Below are 18,997 nucleotides of genomic sequence, written 5' to 3'. Positions count from 1 at the left end.
TCTTACCTCCCATCCTGGCATGGTCATTTCCTTACAGCCACGTGGTCTCAAGGTATAGTATCAAAATACCACAAACTGAGCAAGAGGAAATTGTTACTCAGAGATCTGAAGGCTCCAAGTCCAAGATCAAGGTGGGAACAGTCTGAGTTTCTCCTTGGCTTGCAGGTGGCTGCCTTTCTGCTATGTCCTCACACGGTCATCTCTCCATGGTGTCTCTTGTTCTTCTCTGAAAGACACAGGTCATACTGGATTAGTCCCCACTTGGCCCACTGAACCTTAATACCTCTTTAAAGGCCTTATCTCCAAATATGGTCCTGTTCTCAGGTGTAACAGGGGGTTGAAACTTCAACATATGAGCACTGGGGAGGTGCAGTTCAGTCCATACCAGTCACTAGCCATACAAATGATTCTCCTCGTCATTTACCTCCAACATCTCTCCAGACTTTTCCTATGGAAGATGTAAATCCATCTCTGTGTCTCTACTCCTCATGCCATTTTCAGTTCTTAAATCCCTAGCTGGTTTTCTGAAGGCCTTCTAAAATTTGACCCATTTTATCTTCTCCTTTAGTGTTTTAATCAAAGCAACTAATGTACACTGTAAAAAATATAAACTCTAATGATAAAAAGCAACAGTCCTCCGCTCTAGCCCTTGGCCCATTTCCCAGACACAGCCTTTCTATAGTTGAAAATTCAAAAGGTGCCAAAGTCTACGCTGCAAAAAGTCCCCTTCAACTCCTGCTTGCTGGTCACCCAGGTGCTCTTCCATAGGCGACCAAGGTTATTAGTTTCTCGGGCATTTTGGTCCCCTAGATAGTCTGTACCTGTAAGGAAGTGGGCGTGTCTGTTCATTTTCCCACAAATGACAATTTACCACTGTAAACATGGTTGCAAGTTTCACTTAATAAAATGCGAATAAACATTTCCTAAACACTCTTAATTTTTCTATTATTCTAAGTGTTAATTCATTTAGAGCCCACAATAGCTTTCACAGATGAAGGGCCATGATAATGCCATTTTACAAATGAGCATGTTGAGACACAAAGCTAGGAATTGGCAGAACCAGTTTTAAACTTGGGTGGGCCAAATCCCCAAGCTCACAGAGCTTGCGTACTTAACCATGGTACTGTGATAGTTTCAGATCAGGGCAGGAGAGCATTTGCATTCTTTTCAAATTTTTCTTTCTTTTTTTGTTGTTGTTTTTGGAGACAGGGTCTTGATGTGTCCTTCTAGTTGCCCTTGAACTTACTAGATAGTCCAGGCTGGCGTTGAACTTGTAGTGATCCTCCTCCCTCAGTCTCTCCGGTGCTGGGATTATAAGTATGTACCACCATGCCTGGCCAAATATTTCTTACAAATTTTAAAAAAATTGTTATTAACAAAATGTTTTTAAAAATTTAAAATTTAAAATTTTATGTTTGTAGTACATAAGGATTACATTCATTATGGGGAGTTGGCACATGTATATAGCACATCCTCTTCCCCTTCTTCCCCTTCTCTTCATCTTCATCTCTTGGTCACTTTCCCATTTACAAAAGATCTATCTCCCTGTTTCCTAGTCTCTATTTCTTAAATTTCTTTATATTTTGGGTTTCTCATATAAGAGAAACTGTGATATTCAAGCTTGTGTGTCTAATTTTTTTGATGCAACATGATGGTCTCAGGTGCATCCATTTTCCTACAAATGATTCAAATTTATCTTTCTGTATGGCAACGCCGTACTCCATTTAAACTTTCCTTTTACTAAAGTAAAATGTGTTCAGAAACATTTACAGATCATAAAGGTACAGGGCAATGAATCATCAGAAAGTGAAGACATTGCAGAATCACTACCTGCCTCAAGAAACCACAACCCCAGAAGCACCTTCTCATGCCCTGCTAGTTAAATTGGGCTTTTTTTTTTTTTCTTTGAGACAGGGTCTCACTGTGTAGCTCAGGCTGGCCTAGAACGCACTTTGTAGCCCAGGCTGCCCTCGAACTTATGGCAGTTCTCCTGCCTCAGCCTCCCAAGTACTGGGATTTTAGGTATGTGCCACCACGCCTGGCTGAAATTGCCCAGGTAGCAATTTTAAACAATTTCAACAATTTTAAACAATTCATCCATATATATTTAGGCTGTGTCCAATTTCGAACTATTATGAAAACTGATGCTATGAATATTTGTAATTCCTTACAAAGTAAAATATGATCATTTGTATTTACTCTTCTTTCAATTTCTCTTTCCCCTTCCACTTTTCAACTTCTGCCATATGTCTTTACTTTCACATTGTCAAGGGTGATAGCATTTACAGTTCATTCTGTGGGATATTTAATGTTATTTCTGTAGTGTATGCCAATATATAGCTTTCATTATTAGAACTGTGTAAATATTGTTCACTCTATAGCAAAATATTGTGACAGGAATCATTTTTCTACCTTAGATTCATTTTTAGAATCCTGGGTCTTTCAAACTAAAGTGTTCTTAGCATGCATATATATATATATATGGACCCTTTTTTCATTCACTATACCAGTAGTTCAAAATTCAGACATTTTATAAAAGTTTTTGAAGTTTTTATTAGTACATGTTGAAGTACATGATTACATTCATCATGGGGAGTTGGTACATGGACATAACACATCTTAATTCTTTTTTCATACCTTTTCCTTCCCCTCCCTCCATGCCATGCTCCCCTTCCTTTTTGGAAAAGATCTAGCTCCCCGTTTCCTATTATCTATCTTTTATTTTCCTTTTTAATTTATTTATACTTTAGGTTTCACAAATAAGAGAAACCACGTGATACTTAGGCTTGTGTCATTTAGCATTATAGTCTCAAGAGGCATCCATTTTCTTACAAATGACTCAAATTTATCCTTTATGGCAGAGTAGTATTCCATTGTGTGTAAATACCACACTTTCTTTATCTATGCATTTGTTGATGGATATATAGGCTGCTTCCAAGATTTAGCTATTATGTCTTGTGCTGCTATAAACATCAGTATGCATGTATCACTGTAATATAATGTCTTTAGCTCTTTTAGAAAGATACCTAGAAGGGAAATAGCTGGGTTGAATGGAATTTCTAGTTTCAGGTTTTTGAGGAATCTCCATACTGATCTCCATAGTGGTTGTACTAGTTTACATTCCTAGCAATGTTCCACCGCCTGTCATTCTTTATTGATGATGGCCCTTCTTTCCAGAGTAAAATGGAATCTCAGTGTTATTTTAATTTGCATTTCTTTCATGGCCAGTAGACCACATTTTAGTTTACTTCATATTTGAATACTTCTTCATATAGAGTTTCAAATTATTATTTTTGCCATTTTAAGAAGTGCATTAAAGGGAAGAAAGGAAAGGAAAAAGTATGAGAAAGAAAAAAATGGAAATGAAATCTATGTAAATAGGGAAGGGTGGTGGGGGTGAAGGGCGCATAGGTAATGGGGAAAAAAATAAGAACTAAGATACATCATGTTCAGGTACAAGCACCCAATGATAAATGTAAATGCATTGTATACCTAAAATGTACCAATTAATATATAAATTTTTTTTAAAAAGTGCATTAGGTTCCTAAGGCTATCATAACAAATTACCACAAATCAAGTGGATCATAATTACAGAAATTTATTTTCTCATGGGAGGGAGAAGTTCATATCAAGACGTCTTCAGGGCCCTGCCTCTCTCTGGGCTCCAGTAAAGGATCCCCCTGCTGCCTCCTAACTTCTGGTGGCTCCCAACAGTCCTTGGCATCTCCCGGTTTGTATCTTCATCACTCCAATCTCCACGCCTGTCTTCACATTGCCTTCTCCTCTGTGTATCTTCATGTCCTCTCCTCTTGTAAGGACACCTGTCACTGGATTTAGGGGCCACTTTAAATCCAGGATGATCCACCTCTAAATCCCTAATTATATCTGGAAGATGCTGTCTCCAAATAAGGTTACATTCTGAGGTTTCAAGTGGACGCGAGTTTGGAGAGACAATATCCAACACTCTTTGTCCTCAACAGTTTATTTTGAAAAAAATCTCAAGAATACAAAAAAACTGAAGGAATTTTATAATGAACACCTATAAACCTATCACCCAGATTTCTCAGTGACCATTATATTTTTACAATGAAATATCAATTCCTCTATCTGATCTATTTACCTATTGACCCATTTTATTTTTTATGCATTTTGAAATTAGCTCCCCACATCACTAAACTTAACTCTCAAATATATATCATTAGGGCTCAACATTTGTTTATAATTGTTTTCATTTGAGGTAAAATGTATACAAATATTATGTGTAATTCAGTGAGTTCTGACATTACCCACCAAATCTATATTAAGATACAGAAAATCAGATGTTCCTTTATGTCTCTTTCCAGTAAATCCTACCTGCTCCAGACATGAACCATTGTTCAGATTTCCTATGCCATAGATTACGTCCTGTTTGGACTTCATATGGACGAATGCACACAGTAGTCACTTTTTCTGTAAGTGTCCTTTCACTGAGCAGAGTGATTTTGAAATCCATCTGTGTTGTAGCCTATATCTCCTTCATCATATGAACATCTACAGCTTATCCATTTCCCACTGATGGACACATAAGCTATTGTGACAATGGTGTATAAACATTCTTGTACACATCTTTTTGTAGACATAGCTTTCATGTGTCTTGAATAAACAGGAGTAGAAGTGGAGTTGTTGAGGCATGGGGTAGGTAGAGATTTCATTTTATAAAGAACTGCTGTATATAGACAACCACACATGCGCCACGTGGTCCTGCAAGGTCACCCAGTTGTTTAGTCTCACCATGTCCCAGTAAGCTGGTAACAACTACTATAAGTGCTGTGGTGTAAAATAAAGATTTGTTCCTACTTTCTTGTGGAAAAAAAAAAAAGAACTGCTGTATCTATTTCCAAGTGGTCACATCATTTAACTATTAATCAATGCCTAGTAGAGGTCTGGTTACTGCCAATATTTGGTTTTGTTGGTCTTTTTAACTTTATCTATAGCGGTGGTGAGTGTACAGTGATATTTTAATTTCAGTTTTCACTTCTCTGATGTTCAATGATTCTGAGAACCTTTTCATGTAACATTTGTGTATCTTCTTTGGAGTAGTGTATGATCAAATCTTGGGCTCAATGAAAAAGACTATCTTTTGTAAATTGCTTGATTTCTTTACATAGTCTAGACTTTAGTCCCTTGTCAAATGTATGCTTTGGAAGTTTTTCCCTCTGATTTGTGGCTTATATAGTCTATTTATTTTTGTACTGGGGATTGAACCCAGGGCCTTTGCACTGAATTATATCCTTACATCCCCAGCCCTTTTCTCACTAAGTTCCTAAGTTGCTCAGCCTGGGCTTAAACTTGTGATCCTCCTGCCTCAGTCTCCCAGAATCCTAGGGTTACAAGCATGAGCCACCATGCCCAGTTATTGCCTAGACATTTTCTTAAGAATGTTTTTGCTGAACAACCGTTTTAAAACTGATAAATTGAACTTATCAACTGTATCACAGTTTTTGATTGTAATGTCCTCTCCACTCCTGAGTTATAAAAATATTTTCTTGTGTTTGTGTTTCCTTCTATCTTTTAGCTATTACATTTAAGTCCAGGATTCAATATATTTTTTCATGTATGGTTTGAGGTAGGTATCAAGGTTTTCTCCCTCCCAATATGGACACCCAGATGTTCCAGCACTGTTTGCTTGAAAAGACACTATTGCTTTCAGATGTCTGCTAATTGCAGCTATTTAGCCCATTACCAGTCTTAAATTTATTTCTTTGTAGGTGACCTATTCTCCTCCATTCTGAGTGCTTCCTGGACCATCTTTTTCCATTTGTCTTTCAACATGCCCCTTCAACCTGAAGATTCATGGCTGTCTTAAATAAATACAGTACTTTGGCATATTTTGTCAATGATTTCTGTGTTAACTTCTGTTCTTGTACTTTCTCACTGTCTTTGGCTCTCTAGAACTCTTACTGGTTAGATCTTTGGCCAGGATTTAACCTCCAGGTAATTTATGTTTTTTTCTCCTTATTATTTTTATGACATTGGGGGTTGAACCCAGAGGTGTTCTAATACTGAGCTACATCCTTATCCTATTTTAAGGCAGATGAGTCTTGCTAAATTTTCTAAGCTGGCTTTAAACTTGCCATCCTCCTGCCTCAGCCTTCTGAGAAGTTGGGATTATAGTCATGTGCCTTGTGTCATTTATATTTTCTAATTTGTCTTTTTTTCCCTCTCTAAATTTTTTCCCTGATATTTCCACTCCTCCAGTCAATTTTTATTTTTTGGTACCGGAGATCGAACTCGGGACCTTGCACTTGCGTGGCAGGCACCAGAACCACTGAGCTAAATCCCCGGCCCTCCAGTCAATTTTTAAATGAGTCAATCTTATTTTTAATTTCTGAGCATTCTTTCTTAATCGTTAATGGTGCTTTCTTTATAGCATTCCATTCTGAGTTTGTGTATTTACTGTCTTTTAAGATAGTTTGAGAATACTGATTAGAGGTTTGAAAATTTCCACCCCTGAAATTATCTCTCATGCAGTCAGCTTTTTTCTTTCTTTGCCTCTTCTCTTCTGTTTTTTTTTTAATGTAGTCCATTTCCTACATACACCTAATATTTGGGGTGCTTTTTTTTTAATGTTTAAAAAAAGAAGAAATAAGCTGATTTTTCTGTTTGTTTCCTCTGTTACTATTTTCAGCGTTCTTTTCCTGCTAATTGTCCAGAAAAAAGAAGAGGCTGACGGGGGTTCTGTGTTCCTGGTAGAGCTTACTGACCACAGGCTTCCTTCACAGTGCCGGCTTCCACTGAGCTGAGAGCATGCACACTGCCTCAGTTTATGAGCACTGAGTTCAAAGCTCTTTTCTAGTTGTCCTCTGTTCATTCTCTTTGCTGAATGGCCATGTCCATTTAGAAAATTACTTACACTACTACTCTTCTTTCCCCCAGTACTGAAGACTGAACCCAGGGGCCTTTGCATTGAGCTACATCACCAGTACTTTTTTTATTTTTGAGACAAGGTCTTTCTAAGTCACTAAACTGCCAAGGCTGGATTCAAACTTGTGATCCTTTTGCCTCAGCCTCAGTGTGCTGGGATTACAAGCATGCACCACCACACCCAGTTTATTTACTGTGTATTCTGAGAGACATATGTGGTGCTCAGGCTGCTGTTTTAAACCAGAGCTTCATACTTCTTGTCCCTTCTCAATTTGCATCTCCACTGTATTTAGCTTGACGTCCCTACTGTCCCTTTATACACCAGGCTAATATCACATTCATGCCCTCAGTTACTGTTTCCTATTCCAGAAATTTCATTCTCTTCTCTCATCTAAAAATGAGATTCTTCCTGACTTTCAAAGCTTGAGCATACTTCCTCCATGAAATCCCAACTATTTAGCTCAGCATTCATTGACCTCCTACTTATCTATTTTCTAGCTCAGTGACTGGCATTCACAATTCAGTTCTTAAATATATGGGCTAGTATTCCTGTTTATCAGATTGTATTATTGTCTCAGTAACTCCTTAAAACTCTTTGATAACAAGTATTTAATAATCTTTAACCTTCAAAACAGAGAGTACAGTGTGCATACAACATATAATACAGTATATAATAGATGTTTAATACATATTTGCAGCCTATTAATTTCTTTAGTGTTTGAAGGAAAGGAGGTAGAAAATAGCTTGTTTCTTTTTTTTCTGAAAATGGTAGGAAGCCCATCTTTGGACTGGAAACTAAACTGGGGAAGTTCTACTTCTATTTGGGGGTTATCAGACTGTGGCAAATCTTTTATTACAAATAATTAAATCTCAACATAAGGGTGTCAAATAGTATCAAACACCATTTCCAAATGAACAGAAGCCCAAAGAAGATACACAAATGGTACATAAAAAGGTTCTCAGAGTCACTGAACGTCAGAGAAATGAAAAGTGAAACAAAAATAAGATATTCCTGTATACTCACCAGTATGACTAGTTTAAAAAGACTGATGTTTTGGCTTGGATCTAGATGTCCCCTCAAGGCCTTATGCAGTCATAGACGGGCTTTCTGAAAGTGGCTGGATCTAGTGATACTGGGATTAAGGGTATACTTGGATTAGGTGTGTGATGCTAGGATTAAGAAAAGGGTGTCCCACCCTGGGTGTGGATGACACTAATCAATAGGCTTACAGCCTGGGTAGAATATAGAGACATAGAAAGAAGCTGCTGCTATTATCTGCTGCTGCGAGCTGCTTTGCTGTCTCCTACCTGGATGCCATGGACTATTTCTCCTCTGTGAGGCCCCTCTGCCATGTAACCCAGCCTTGGAGCCTACTGACTATGGAGTGAAATGGGGGACCACCCCATTGATTGTGTCCAATGCAGGCTGTGAGCAGTGCAGGCTGTAAAGAGTTAACCTTGAAATTGCCATGTTTTAAGAAGTGAGTCCCAACGAAGCTTACATGACTCACAGGGCCATTCTGGATGGCACTTGGGGCAGTATCAATCCCCTTGCCAACAGCCATGCCAGAGACCAGAGAAATGGCCGAGAAGCTATGGGGCTTAATATGAGATATCATACAGCTGAGGTCAGAGTGACTCACATCCAAATTCCCCTCCCAAAATGTAAACCCTCTTAACTAGAAGGATAAGGTTATTTGCTAACCACAACCTATATTTTGTCTTCTATTCCTAATTCAAGAACGCTTCTCTCTTCCTTTACAAGCGTTGCCTGCATCAACAATGTATCCCTAGCAACTACACATAGCCCCTTTACTAAGACCTAACAATGAATATCAATGGCCTTGGCTGACCAGGGTCTTTGCTAATTAGCACTGGCCATCCTGGCTCCCCGTTTTTCTCTTGAACTCTGTCTCCATGTCTTTCTTCTCACCTTACATCATAGCACCAAGGAGGAGACTGGGATCTGCTTCAGGGGTTTCCAATAGTGAAACCTCTACAATCTGTGAGCTATAATAAACCTTTCCTCTTTTAAATTTGGATGTTGAGTATTTTGTCTCAGCAATGAGAAAAGTAACTAGGACAACTGACAACACCAAATATTGGCAAAATGTGAAATAACTAGATCTCTAGTAGGCATTGATGAATGGCAAAATGGTGCAGCCACTTGGAAATGGATAGGGCAGGCAGTTCTTCATAAAATGAAATCTTTACCAACCCTATGACTCAGCAACTCCACTCCTAGGTGTTTATTCAAGATAAATGAAAGCAATGTCTACAGAAGATGTGTACAGGAATGCTTATACAGCATTTTTCACAATAGCTGCAAACTAGAAAGAGCTTATGTGTCTGTCAGTGGGAGGTGGATAAATAAACCACAATGTTCACATGATGGAGTGGATATAGGCTACAACACGGATGGGGTTTTTTTGTTTGTTTGTTCTTTTGGTACTGGGGATCAAACTCGGGTCCTTTCGCTTTCGAGGCAGGCAGCGAAACCACTGAGCTAAATCCCCGGCACGGATGGGTTTTAAAACCACTCTGCTCATTAAAAGAACATTTACAAAAAAGTGACTACTGTGTACATTCATCCACATGAAGTATAAACAGGACATAATCTATGGTAGAAAATATCACAAGAGTGGTTATATCTGGAGGGGGTAGGATTTACTAGGAAGAGCAAGAAGGAACATCTAATTTTCTATATATTAATATGGATTTAGGTGGCAGTGTCCCAACTCATTAAATTATCTACCTAAATTTTATTTTGTTGTGTATACATTTTACCTCAAATGAAAACAAATATGAAGCCCCAGGTAATGATATATATGCAGAAGTATTTGCCAGTAAAGTGCAGGGCTAGGTCTTCTATACTAAGGAAAAAAGTTATATACTATAAATATTGCCTGCTGAAAGCAGTGACAATAAATAGATCCATCACTTTGAGCAAGTGAGATAAGTGTGGTTGGGGGAGACAAAGTAGTCAACTAAATGTGATTAAAAAGTAGATTTTATAGTGTAGTGTTTCTAGTTAGTGAGTTCTCCTGAAGCTGCTAACAGTGTAATCTTAAATGAAAAGCACAAGAGGTCATCTAGAGCAGGAACAAGAGCAAACAAATTATGGACTAGGGGTGTACCTCAGTGGTAGGGTATATGCTCATTCCCAGTGCCCAAAAGAATTGGAAACAATATGCCTTTGGGAGTTATTAGTGTCCCTTAACAAATAAATCTGCTCCACCACACTCTTGAATACACAGTACATTCATACTTCTCTGATCCTCTGAAGTCAGAAGCAGCTAGCTGATTTGCTTTGGCCAGAGAAATGGGAGAATGACATCACTTCTATTTGGAAGCTTTTAAAGCCAGTGTGGGATTTGCTATGTCTCTTTTGCTTCACTGATCATGGAAGCATGTGATTCTTCAAATTCTGAATTCTTGAAGTTTCTAAAGAACATTTTCCCTCCAGGCCCTTGCTGTTTAAACCACTGAGATTTTGAGAGTATCATTTCAATATAATCTAGTTTAGGGGTCGGCAAACTGCAGCATGCAGGCTGCCTGTTATTGTGAAGTTCTGTAAACACATTAAGATGTGTTATGTACACGTAACAACTCTTTGAGATTAAAGTAATTACTATGTACTGCAAACATGGACTAATAAAAAAAAGGTTTTCTAAGCACAGTCACACATGTTTATGTTTCGTCTATGGTTATTTTCATGTTGCAACTGAATTGAGTAGTTGAAGCAGCTATCTTATAGCCTGCAAGCCTGAAATATTTACTATTCAGACCTAGTGTACCTTATGACAGAACTGGAGGTCTTTGGTGAATGACCTTTTAAAAAAAATTTTATTCTTTTGGTACTGGGAATTAAACCCAGAACCCTTCACACTGAGCTACATCTCCAGACTTAAAAAAAAACTTTTTTGAGACAGGGTCCTGTTAAGTCCTTAAATTGCCTTAGCTAGCCTAAAACTTTCAATCTTCCTGCCTCAGCTGCTCTATATGCTAGAAACACAGGCATGTATCACCATGTGTGACTGTGAATGTCCTGAAATAGTAACTTTCTATGTTTTACTCAACATAAAAAACATTCACAGTAGCCAACCTCTACAATGCCCCAGGGACCCCATCCCTCATTATTCATACTTTGTGCAGCCCCTTTGCCCACTGAATAAGGATGAATAGGGTTATAGATCATGTGACCAATGTGGAGTGATGGAATATGACTTCTGAACCTAGGGGATAAAAGATGTCATCATGGCTTCCATCTTCTTGTTTGTGAGATCACTCTCGGGGAAGCACTACCATGTTGTGAGGACACTTCAGAAGCTGTATGGAGAAGGCTTTGTGTGTCTTTGTCACTTACCCCTCTTCTAGGACACAACTGCTGACTCCTACAACTTAAGGGAGGATAGTTTATTTTGGCTCACATTTCAGTCTGTAGTTGGGTTGCCTCCAGACAAGACAGTATGGCACAGGGCCTGGTGGAGGAAAGCTGCTCACAGCATGGTGCACAGGAATCAGAGAGCCAGAAGAGCCAGAAAGGAGATAGAACCTTCTGGGTCACACCCACAGTGACCCACCTCTTCCAAGAAGGCCCCAGCTCCTAACAGCAAGTCAGCTATAATGCTTCTACAATCCAATCACCTTCCCAAATCACCTATGATCCTGTGAGGCTTTGGGGGGACATACAGATAAAAATCATAACATTCTGGCCGGGTATGGTGGTGCATGCCTGTAATCCCAGCACTTGGGAGGCTGAGGCAGGAGGATTACCAGATTTCAAGGCCAGCCTGGGCTACATGGTGAGTTCAAAGCTAGCTTGAACTATATAGCGAGATGGTCTCAAAAAAAAAAAAAATCATAACATTCCACTCCTGGTCCCCAGATTCATGTACATCCTTGATGCAAATTGCACTTATCTCTAAGATTTGACAAAGTTCTAACAGTTCCAGCATTGCTGAAAAGTCCAAGTCCAACATGTCTTTTGAAACATAAATCAAACTCTTAGCTGTGAGCCCCTTTAAAATTAAAATTGAACATTGCCAACATACAAGGGCACAGAAGAAACATTTCTATTCCAAAAGAGAGGAATGGGGGATAAAAAGCAATGGGACCAAGATATTATTGAAACTCAGCAGGGCAAACATTAAATCCTGTAGCTCTGCTCCCAGTGCCTAGGGCAAGGTGTGGTGAGATGTAAACTTCCAAGAGCTTAGGCAGCCCTGCCCCTACAGCATTGCTGGTGACTACAGACCTTATGACTTCTCTCTAGGGCTAGCTTTGCTCACTCCTTGCAACTTTCCTCACCTGTTCCATGTTCCTGGCTTCTCCAGCTTTCTGGGGTCTCCCCTGCAGTTTTGGCTTCACTCTTACAGACTCACACTGCCTTCTCAGGGCCAAACTGTCTGGCTTCCCAGGCCTTCTGAAATCTGGGTAGGAAGCTTCCTGACCCCACAACTTTTGCATGCTGCATCCCCCTAAAACCAAGATCATACAGATGACACTAAAGTCTGCTACCAACTTGAGCAGTAGCTGGACTCCCTTGAATTATGGCTTTAGAAGTCAAATGCCTAGATGGCTGAGCACTATAAAGTAAATCCCAGGGGAAAAAATTCCCTAGGTAGCCTTTGTCCAGCATAGTGCCCTGGAGCGCTCAGAGCAAAGTCTTTCACTTTTGGAATTCTGAGCTCCTAAAGAATGAGGCCTTGCTGGCTCCCCATGTGCCCTCAAAGCATTTTTCCTAGCATCTTGTTTTAATGTACTTAGCTTTTTTTTAATGCTAATCTTTTCAGCAATTCTGTATATAACTAGTTTTATCAGCAGTCTGGTATTCTTCATTCTGACCAGAATATCCCACCATGCTTGGCTTACAGCATTCTAGGGCTTCTCTAGGCCACACCTCCAAACCTTTCCAAACTTCTTCCATGAACCTGTTCCATAGGCTTCAGAACTACATGGTCAGGTAGCACCACAGCAACAACCTCACTTCTCTGATACCAAAATTTGTACCACTTAGGCTGCACTAAAGGAACAGACTGAATAAATATATATGATATGTAAAAGATTTACTAAGTAAGCTTTCAATGGTCACCTGTAGTCAGGGGTGGAAGAAATACAAAATGGCCATCTGCATGCTCGAGAATCAGAGGATCCAGTTAAAAGTCAAAGGCCTAGAGCTTACTGCAGAGGCAGGTGCAAGTCTGTGTCAGAAAGCTGAAGGATATGTGTTGGAAGGCTAAAAAGTGTGTTAGAAGCCAAAAGAAATGAAGATGAATGTCCAAATGCAATGGCAAAGGCTGTAGCTCCTGTAAAGAGCTGCTTCTTTCCCTTTTTATTCCATCCAGGCTACTTGCCTATTGGTTTGTCCCACCCACATCCAGGTTGAGTCTTCCCTCCTCAGTTTGTGGCCTACATGTCAATCATCCACAGACACACCAGAACTGAGCTCCACTAATCTGTTAGGTGTTTCTTAATCCATTCACATTGGCATCACAATTAACCATCACAGGCCACAAGGTGAGAAACTGAGGTCTCCCTCCTGCCAGCAGTCATAAATCAACACTTCAGATGCCTATAGTCTCAGTCAACATTTTGACTGCAACCTCGGGTGACTGCTGAGCCTGAAGCACCCAGGAAGTCTCTCCTGAATTCCTGATCCATAAATATTATGACATAGTAAATGTTTCTTGTCTTATGTTAATAAAATTTAGGGTAATTTTTTTACAGAAATAATGAATACCGGGGCTGGGATGTAGCTCTGCAGCATTACACCTGCTTGGCAAGTGCAAGGTCCTGAGTTCAATTCGAGGTACCAAGAAAAGAAAAAAAGAGAAATAATGAATGTAATGTTCAAATGAAAACGTGTAGTAGTAGCACTCTGATTGCCTGTATATTTATGTATTTGCCCACAGGTATACACACACCCATGTATTTTTATCAAATAATTTATAAACTTCTGTACAGTATACTTGTGTGAGTAGACAAATGGAATTATCCTACATGTGGATGAAATTATTCTGCATATGATAAATTTGGTTTGGAGATATATATGTATTTTTCTCATTTCCTTTTCATCACCTAATTTTTGTGGAGTAAAATTGGTGATTTGTAGCCCTCATGACTTCTCTCTAGGGCTGGCTTTGCTCACTCTTTGTGGCTTTCCTTAGATGTTCCACATTCTTGGCTCTCCAACTTTCTGGGGTCTCCCCTGTACTAGCTGGCAGGCACATATATTTCTCCTGTTTCCTTTTTTGTACCTAATTTTTATGGAGTAAAAGGTGAAATGTGAAAAGTGAAACTCTAAGAAGGAATTTAAAAATTCTTTAAATATTTAAAATTTTATTGATATGTTAACTGCTCAAATTTGCTTTAAGTTCTTTGTATACAGGAATAGGGTAGAATGAATGGAGCGAACACTTTATATTTTAACATTTAATTTCTAAAGGTAACATAGCATTTCTAACAAAGTGCCAGGAACTCAAATCCCAATCCACTTTAATCTTCCTAGATACATTAAGTGTAATAGTAATAGCATTTTACATAGTGGGAGTAACATATGGAATCAAGAAGACCTTTGAAATGAGGTTAGAAAACAGTCAAAAAGCAAAAGCCATTGCAGGCCAGGGGTCAGGGAAAATGAAAAATGTTTTTGAGTGGTGGCACATGCCTATATTCTAACAACTTGGGAAGCTGAGGTAGGAGGATTGAGAATTTGAAGCTAATTTAGGCAATTTAGTGAAACCCTGTCTTGATAAAGAGCTAGGGATGTACCTCAGTGGTAGAGAGCTTGCCTAGAACATGTGAGGCCCTCTGTTTGAAAAAAAAAAAGTTTTGATAATAAATTGAGATTATCAGGCAACAATAATGGGTAAAAATGCTTCTCAAATGGTACCGGCAGATTACAGCAATTTGTACCTCTTTAATCCAAAGTGTAAACAGATGTTGTGTGAGTAATACTTTTGGATAATGCTGACAACCATAAAGCACAAGAAGCAGAAAAAAAGAAAAGGCATGAGAGGGAAGAGAGGAAGAAACGGTTAAAAATAGATACACGGTACTGTAGAAGTGCTCACCAGCAGATCCCTCCAATTCTTAACCCTGTTCCAAACTCTGGGACAATAGTTGTTTACCTGACTAAATCTCAATTTCTAGGCCTACAACGTGCTTTGGGTCCTCAGTAAATATTCAAAGATCGTGAGTCTGGAGCAGGTGCACATTTCCATTCCTAGTACTCAGGAAGCTGATGCAGAGGGATCTTTTGAGCAGGGGAGTTCCAGGCCCATCTGGGCAACATATACTCTTTCAAAAAGGAAAAGAAAAAAAAATTAAAACCAACTCAATTACCAGCCTGAAGTACTCAACTCTACAGTTTGGGCCTATGTCAAATTAGGATGAGATTGAAGGACAAATTAACAAATTATGTCCCTAGGACTTCCAAAAGGAGTAAGCAAAGGCTTCAAAACAAACTTAACTCCTCATTTTTACATCCATTTTGTAACCATATCACTGTTGTAGATTTGGGGCAGGGGAGGCACTAGAGTCTAGGCTGTCAATAATCCCTGCTGCACTGGAACATCGCATTAGCTCATATTCTCAGCCTTATCTTAAATGTAAATGTAAGGTTCCAATCTGGAGATAAGGCTCCTGGCACTTCTACTTTTAGGATCAAACTGTAGCGTATCCAAACTACATCCTTTTCTAGGCCTGTAGAGTTTAAGCATAGACTTGTTCTGTGTAGATGTTTATCATGCTTATTAAAACTGTTAATCATGCATATGGCTCCAAATCAAGGCCCTTATTTGATAAACTTCAGGGCACTAATGAAAGGGGAAAATATTTGTGAACTCCCGAAAAATCTAGTATATTTGCTGGGGATAAGTATGAATGGGAGTGGGAATTTGTGAAATCTCAATTTTTGTGAGATAAGAGCATGTGTACAATGTACATTTTAAAGGTAAAAGGCTGGTTCTTTTGGAAAGTTATTAAATAATTTATTGGCTATCTTACTGTAATGTATTTAGGCTACGTAAGCACATGGTTGAGGTAAGCACATGCTTGAGCAATCATTTCTTGACTTGCTATAAATACAGACTGGGATATCCATGGTTGTTAAGGAAATGCCTGCCTAGACTAGTCTGGATTCTTTCTTCAGGAAGCCGGCACAGAATCTTTACCTGGGGTTATCACATTAAAACGAACCCTTTACTGTGAAATCTAAATTTCAACCAAGAAAGTTTCAGTATGTCACAATGTATCTAATGGTGTACTTTAAAAATTGAGAAATTAAACAGATATTTTTAGTCAAGATGCTACCTATCACTGTTGTTCCACAAATTCTAAGTCATAATGAGGGCATGTCATAATAAGGTGCACTTTTCCCGCATAGTTGGTTAGCTAAATCTCAAGCGAGTTCTGACTTTCATTGAGGAACGTTATGGTCATGACTTTTCAAATTGATTTTTTTCTGATTTCAGCCTTTCCAAGTTAGAGAAAATTGAACTAGAAATGTTTTCTTGCTAACTGCTTAATAACTGCTGCTATTTCTGGGCTCATCTTACTAAGAACTGGCATAGTCCCACAGGAAGGTGCTAGAATTCGCTGTTTTTGACCAGTTACATCCAATTCTGTTTCACAGTAGTCGAGACTCAGAATTTATCCCTTTGGCTCACAAGTTAAAAGAAAAAAGTTTTTATAACTAATACATATTTATTTTACCAAGTTTGCAGTAATTTGGGAGCTGGACTTCTAAAATTATCACAGAGTAGCCAACTCCGCGGGCTTTGCTAATGTGGAGTATTGACCTTTACTGATTACTTATATAACTGCGCTAATGAGTCAAAGCTGGAAAAGGACCCAATGTACTTTGGTGTCAAGGACGTTGATTCAGCGACAAACGTCCCTCTACATTTTGAGGACGAAGACAGCCTCATAAGGGACAGGATTTAGGTCTGAGGTCCCGGGGGACACTAACAGAAACTGTGTTCCTCTGCACTAAGAAAAAATCCACGGCTCAGGTTCGGCTGCCTCGATCCTCCGCCACAGCTGCACCCCGCCCCCTCACCCCCAGACTTTGACCTTGTTCCCGGCCCCAGGCAGCCCTCGCTGCCCGCGCACGTGGCGGGGCGGACTCAGGCTCCCGGGACGCGGGAGACCACCGCGACACATTCTCTGCGACGCGCTGAAGTCAACCCTTAGTTCCCGGAAGGGCTACCCACCACAACAATGAACTGAGAATCTTCTTTCCATCTCCCACTGCACTTTCCTCTTCCTCCTTCACTCCTGCTCTCGCCAGCTCGCTGCCCACTCAAACTATCATCTCCGTTCCGCGTCCAGAGTCCCAACAGCCGATCACACCCGGATGGGGACACTGAATCCGGGTGCTTTTGTCAGTAGGACGTAACGGCGTGGCTTTATGACGTTCGGAAGGACGGGGCGAGGCGCCAACTCGGGATACTGGGACGTCCGGACGGCGGGGTGGAGGGAGTGGCGGGAGCTCCTTTCCCCGCCCAGGAAAACTCCATATTGAAGGAGAGGGAAGCCCATATTTTCAAACTTCCCTTGAAGCCAGGAATGTTAAATGAGAGCCCTTATCTCCCAGAATTACTCACTTAAAAGTGTAGATCCATCATTTTCTCTTGACTTTCTCTCCTTTTTCCTTGGTAACCAGGAAAATCGTCTCGCCTCCAACCTGTCTCGCCCCCCGCTTTTGAGCAGATGGTGCGGGCCCAGGCTGCGCGCAGCCGCAGTCGACTCGGGGCGGTGCCGCTGAGGGGCGGGTGACGCAGGGCCGTCGCTGCCATTTTAAGTTGTTTGTTCTTACTGCTTTTCTCAAACGCGACTCTGCCCCGGACCCGGGAGGCGCCCGAGGCTACCGCGGCTTCCGCAGCCACCGGTCAGGGGTAACGAGCCTGTGCCATCGCGGACGCTCGCCATCCGCTTCGGCTTTTCACCCCTCTGGGTCTCTTCGACCTTCTTTGCTGAGCCGGAACCCGACTGTGGCAGAAGAAGGACTCCATAGCAGATGCTTGAACTGAAATAACTTTATTTTGGGGGTTGACTTCGCTGACGGATCCCTTAGCGCAGGGCTCCCCGCCTCCCCTCCCCCTCCAGCTCCTCTCCGACCTTCTTTCTAGACATCTGTCTCCTCTTCCCGCCGCCTCTCCCCCGCGTCCTTTCTCCGTCGCCGCCGGGGCGCCGAGCCAGACTATGGGTCCCAGGCAGGGGCTGAGTGGCGGCAGCAGCGCGGGCGGCCGGGTTACCGTGCGCACTGCGGCGGGGATGGAGGGGCCCAGTTGGCTGGTGGTGTTCTCTTGACATGGCTCCCGCCCGAGCTGCGAGCAGCGCCCCCGCCGCCGCCGCCGCCTCTGCCTCCGCCACCGCCACCGCTCCGCCCGCAGGCTGCGGCTAGAGGCCCGCGCCCGCCCGAGTCGGCCCGTGAGTCCCGGCCCCCGGGGACAGGGAGGGGACCGTCCCGCCGCCCGCCTCGATTCCGCCCTCTCCCCCCTCGGGAAGCGAACGCACGACCCCACCCCGAGCCATCCACACTCTGGAAACATGAGCTGTTGAGCCAGAAAGCGAGTCCAGAATCCGGGAACTTCAAATTTTTGGGGGGTGGGTTGGTGGGCTGACTTTAACAAAGTAATATTAACACAGCTATTTTCTTTACTTCCCACTTGAATCCTTCCCATTTGCCCTTTCCCGCCTACTCTATCCGGGCGGGAATTGTTTCCAAGATGAAATGAGTGAGAACCCGAGTGATCGCGTGTCTCCCGTGGTGCGAGTGAGTCGCTGCCGCTGAAGGCAAGGGGTGGGGGTGGGAATTGGGGAGTGGAAGGCAGGTGGTCCCCTGGCACCGCCTGGGACTTGGGAGAACCCGCTGCCTTTGCCTCAGCAATGCTCACTGGGAGATAAGTCGCCCTCCCCACCATCTTGAACGGGGGCACATTCTTAGGGAAGGCTCCCTTGGGGAATGTAGAGCTCATCGCAAGGCTGAGGGTGTCGGGATCCTGGGCATTAATCAGGTCTAACTACAGAGCCGGAATAATTACTAATATCATATAATAAGCCCCCTTTCCCTCTGCCATCATGATTC

At 41.4% G+C, this 18,997-nt stretch overlaps 1 protein-coding gene across 19 annotated transcripts in view; it reads right to left on the bottom strand.

The window, feature by feature from the left end:
• Gmnn (geminin DNA replication inhibitor) overlaps positions 1-18,887 on the bottom strand; it is a 68,118-nt gene extending 49,231 nt beyond the window's left edge. For 7 of the 19 annotated variants that reach the window (XR_015439117.1, XR_015439115.1, XR_015439116.1 and 4 more), the window contains exons 1-2: positions 17,121-18,887; positions 7-226 (exon numbers count right to left, since the gene is read on the bottom strand). Coding sequence is in view for 3 of the 19 variants with exons in the window: in XM_021260558.2 (XP_021116217.1) it covers positions 7-13 (7 nt within the window). In the remaining 16 variants the exon portion in view is untranslated. Of the gene's footprint in view, positions 1-6; positions 227-3,582; positions 3,828-7,927; positions 8,037-15,035; positions 15,205-17,120 lie in introns of those variants that run through there. The other 12 variants (XM_004847595.3, XM_021260555.2, XM_004847593.3 and 9 more) reach the window with 7 other exon arrangements.
• Between the last annotated feature and the right edge of the window lie 110 nt (positions 18,888-18,997).

This window comes from Heterocephalus glaber, unplaced genomic scaffold, assembly GCF_053883595.1.
Source record: "Heterocephalus glaber isolate CG9 unplaced genomic scaffold, H.glaber_assembly_v1.0 deba00001472, whole genome shotgun sequence".
Lineage (NCBI taxonomy): Eukaryota > Metazoa > Chordata > Mammalia > Rodentia > Bathyergidae > Heterocephalus > Heterocephalus glaber.
This window is presented reverse-complemented; position numbering and strand designations above follow the sequence as displayed.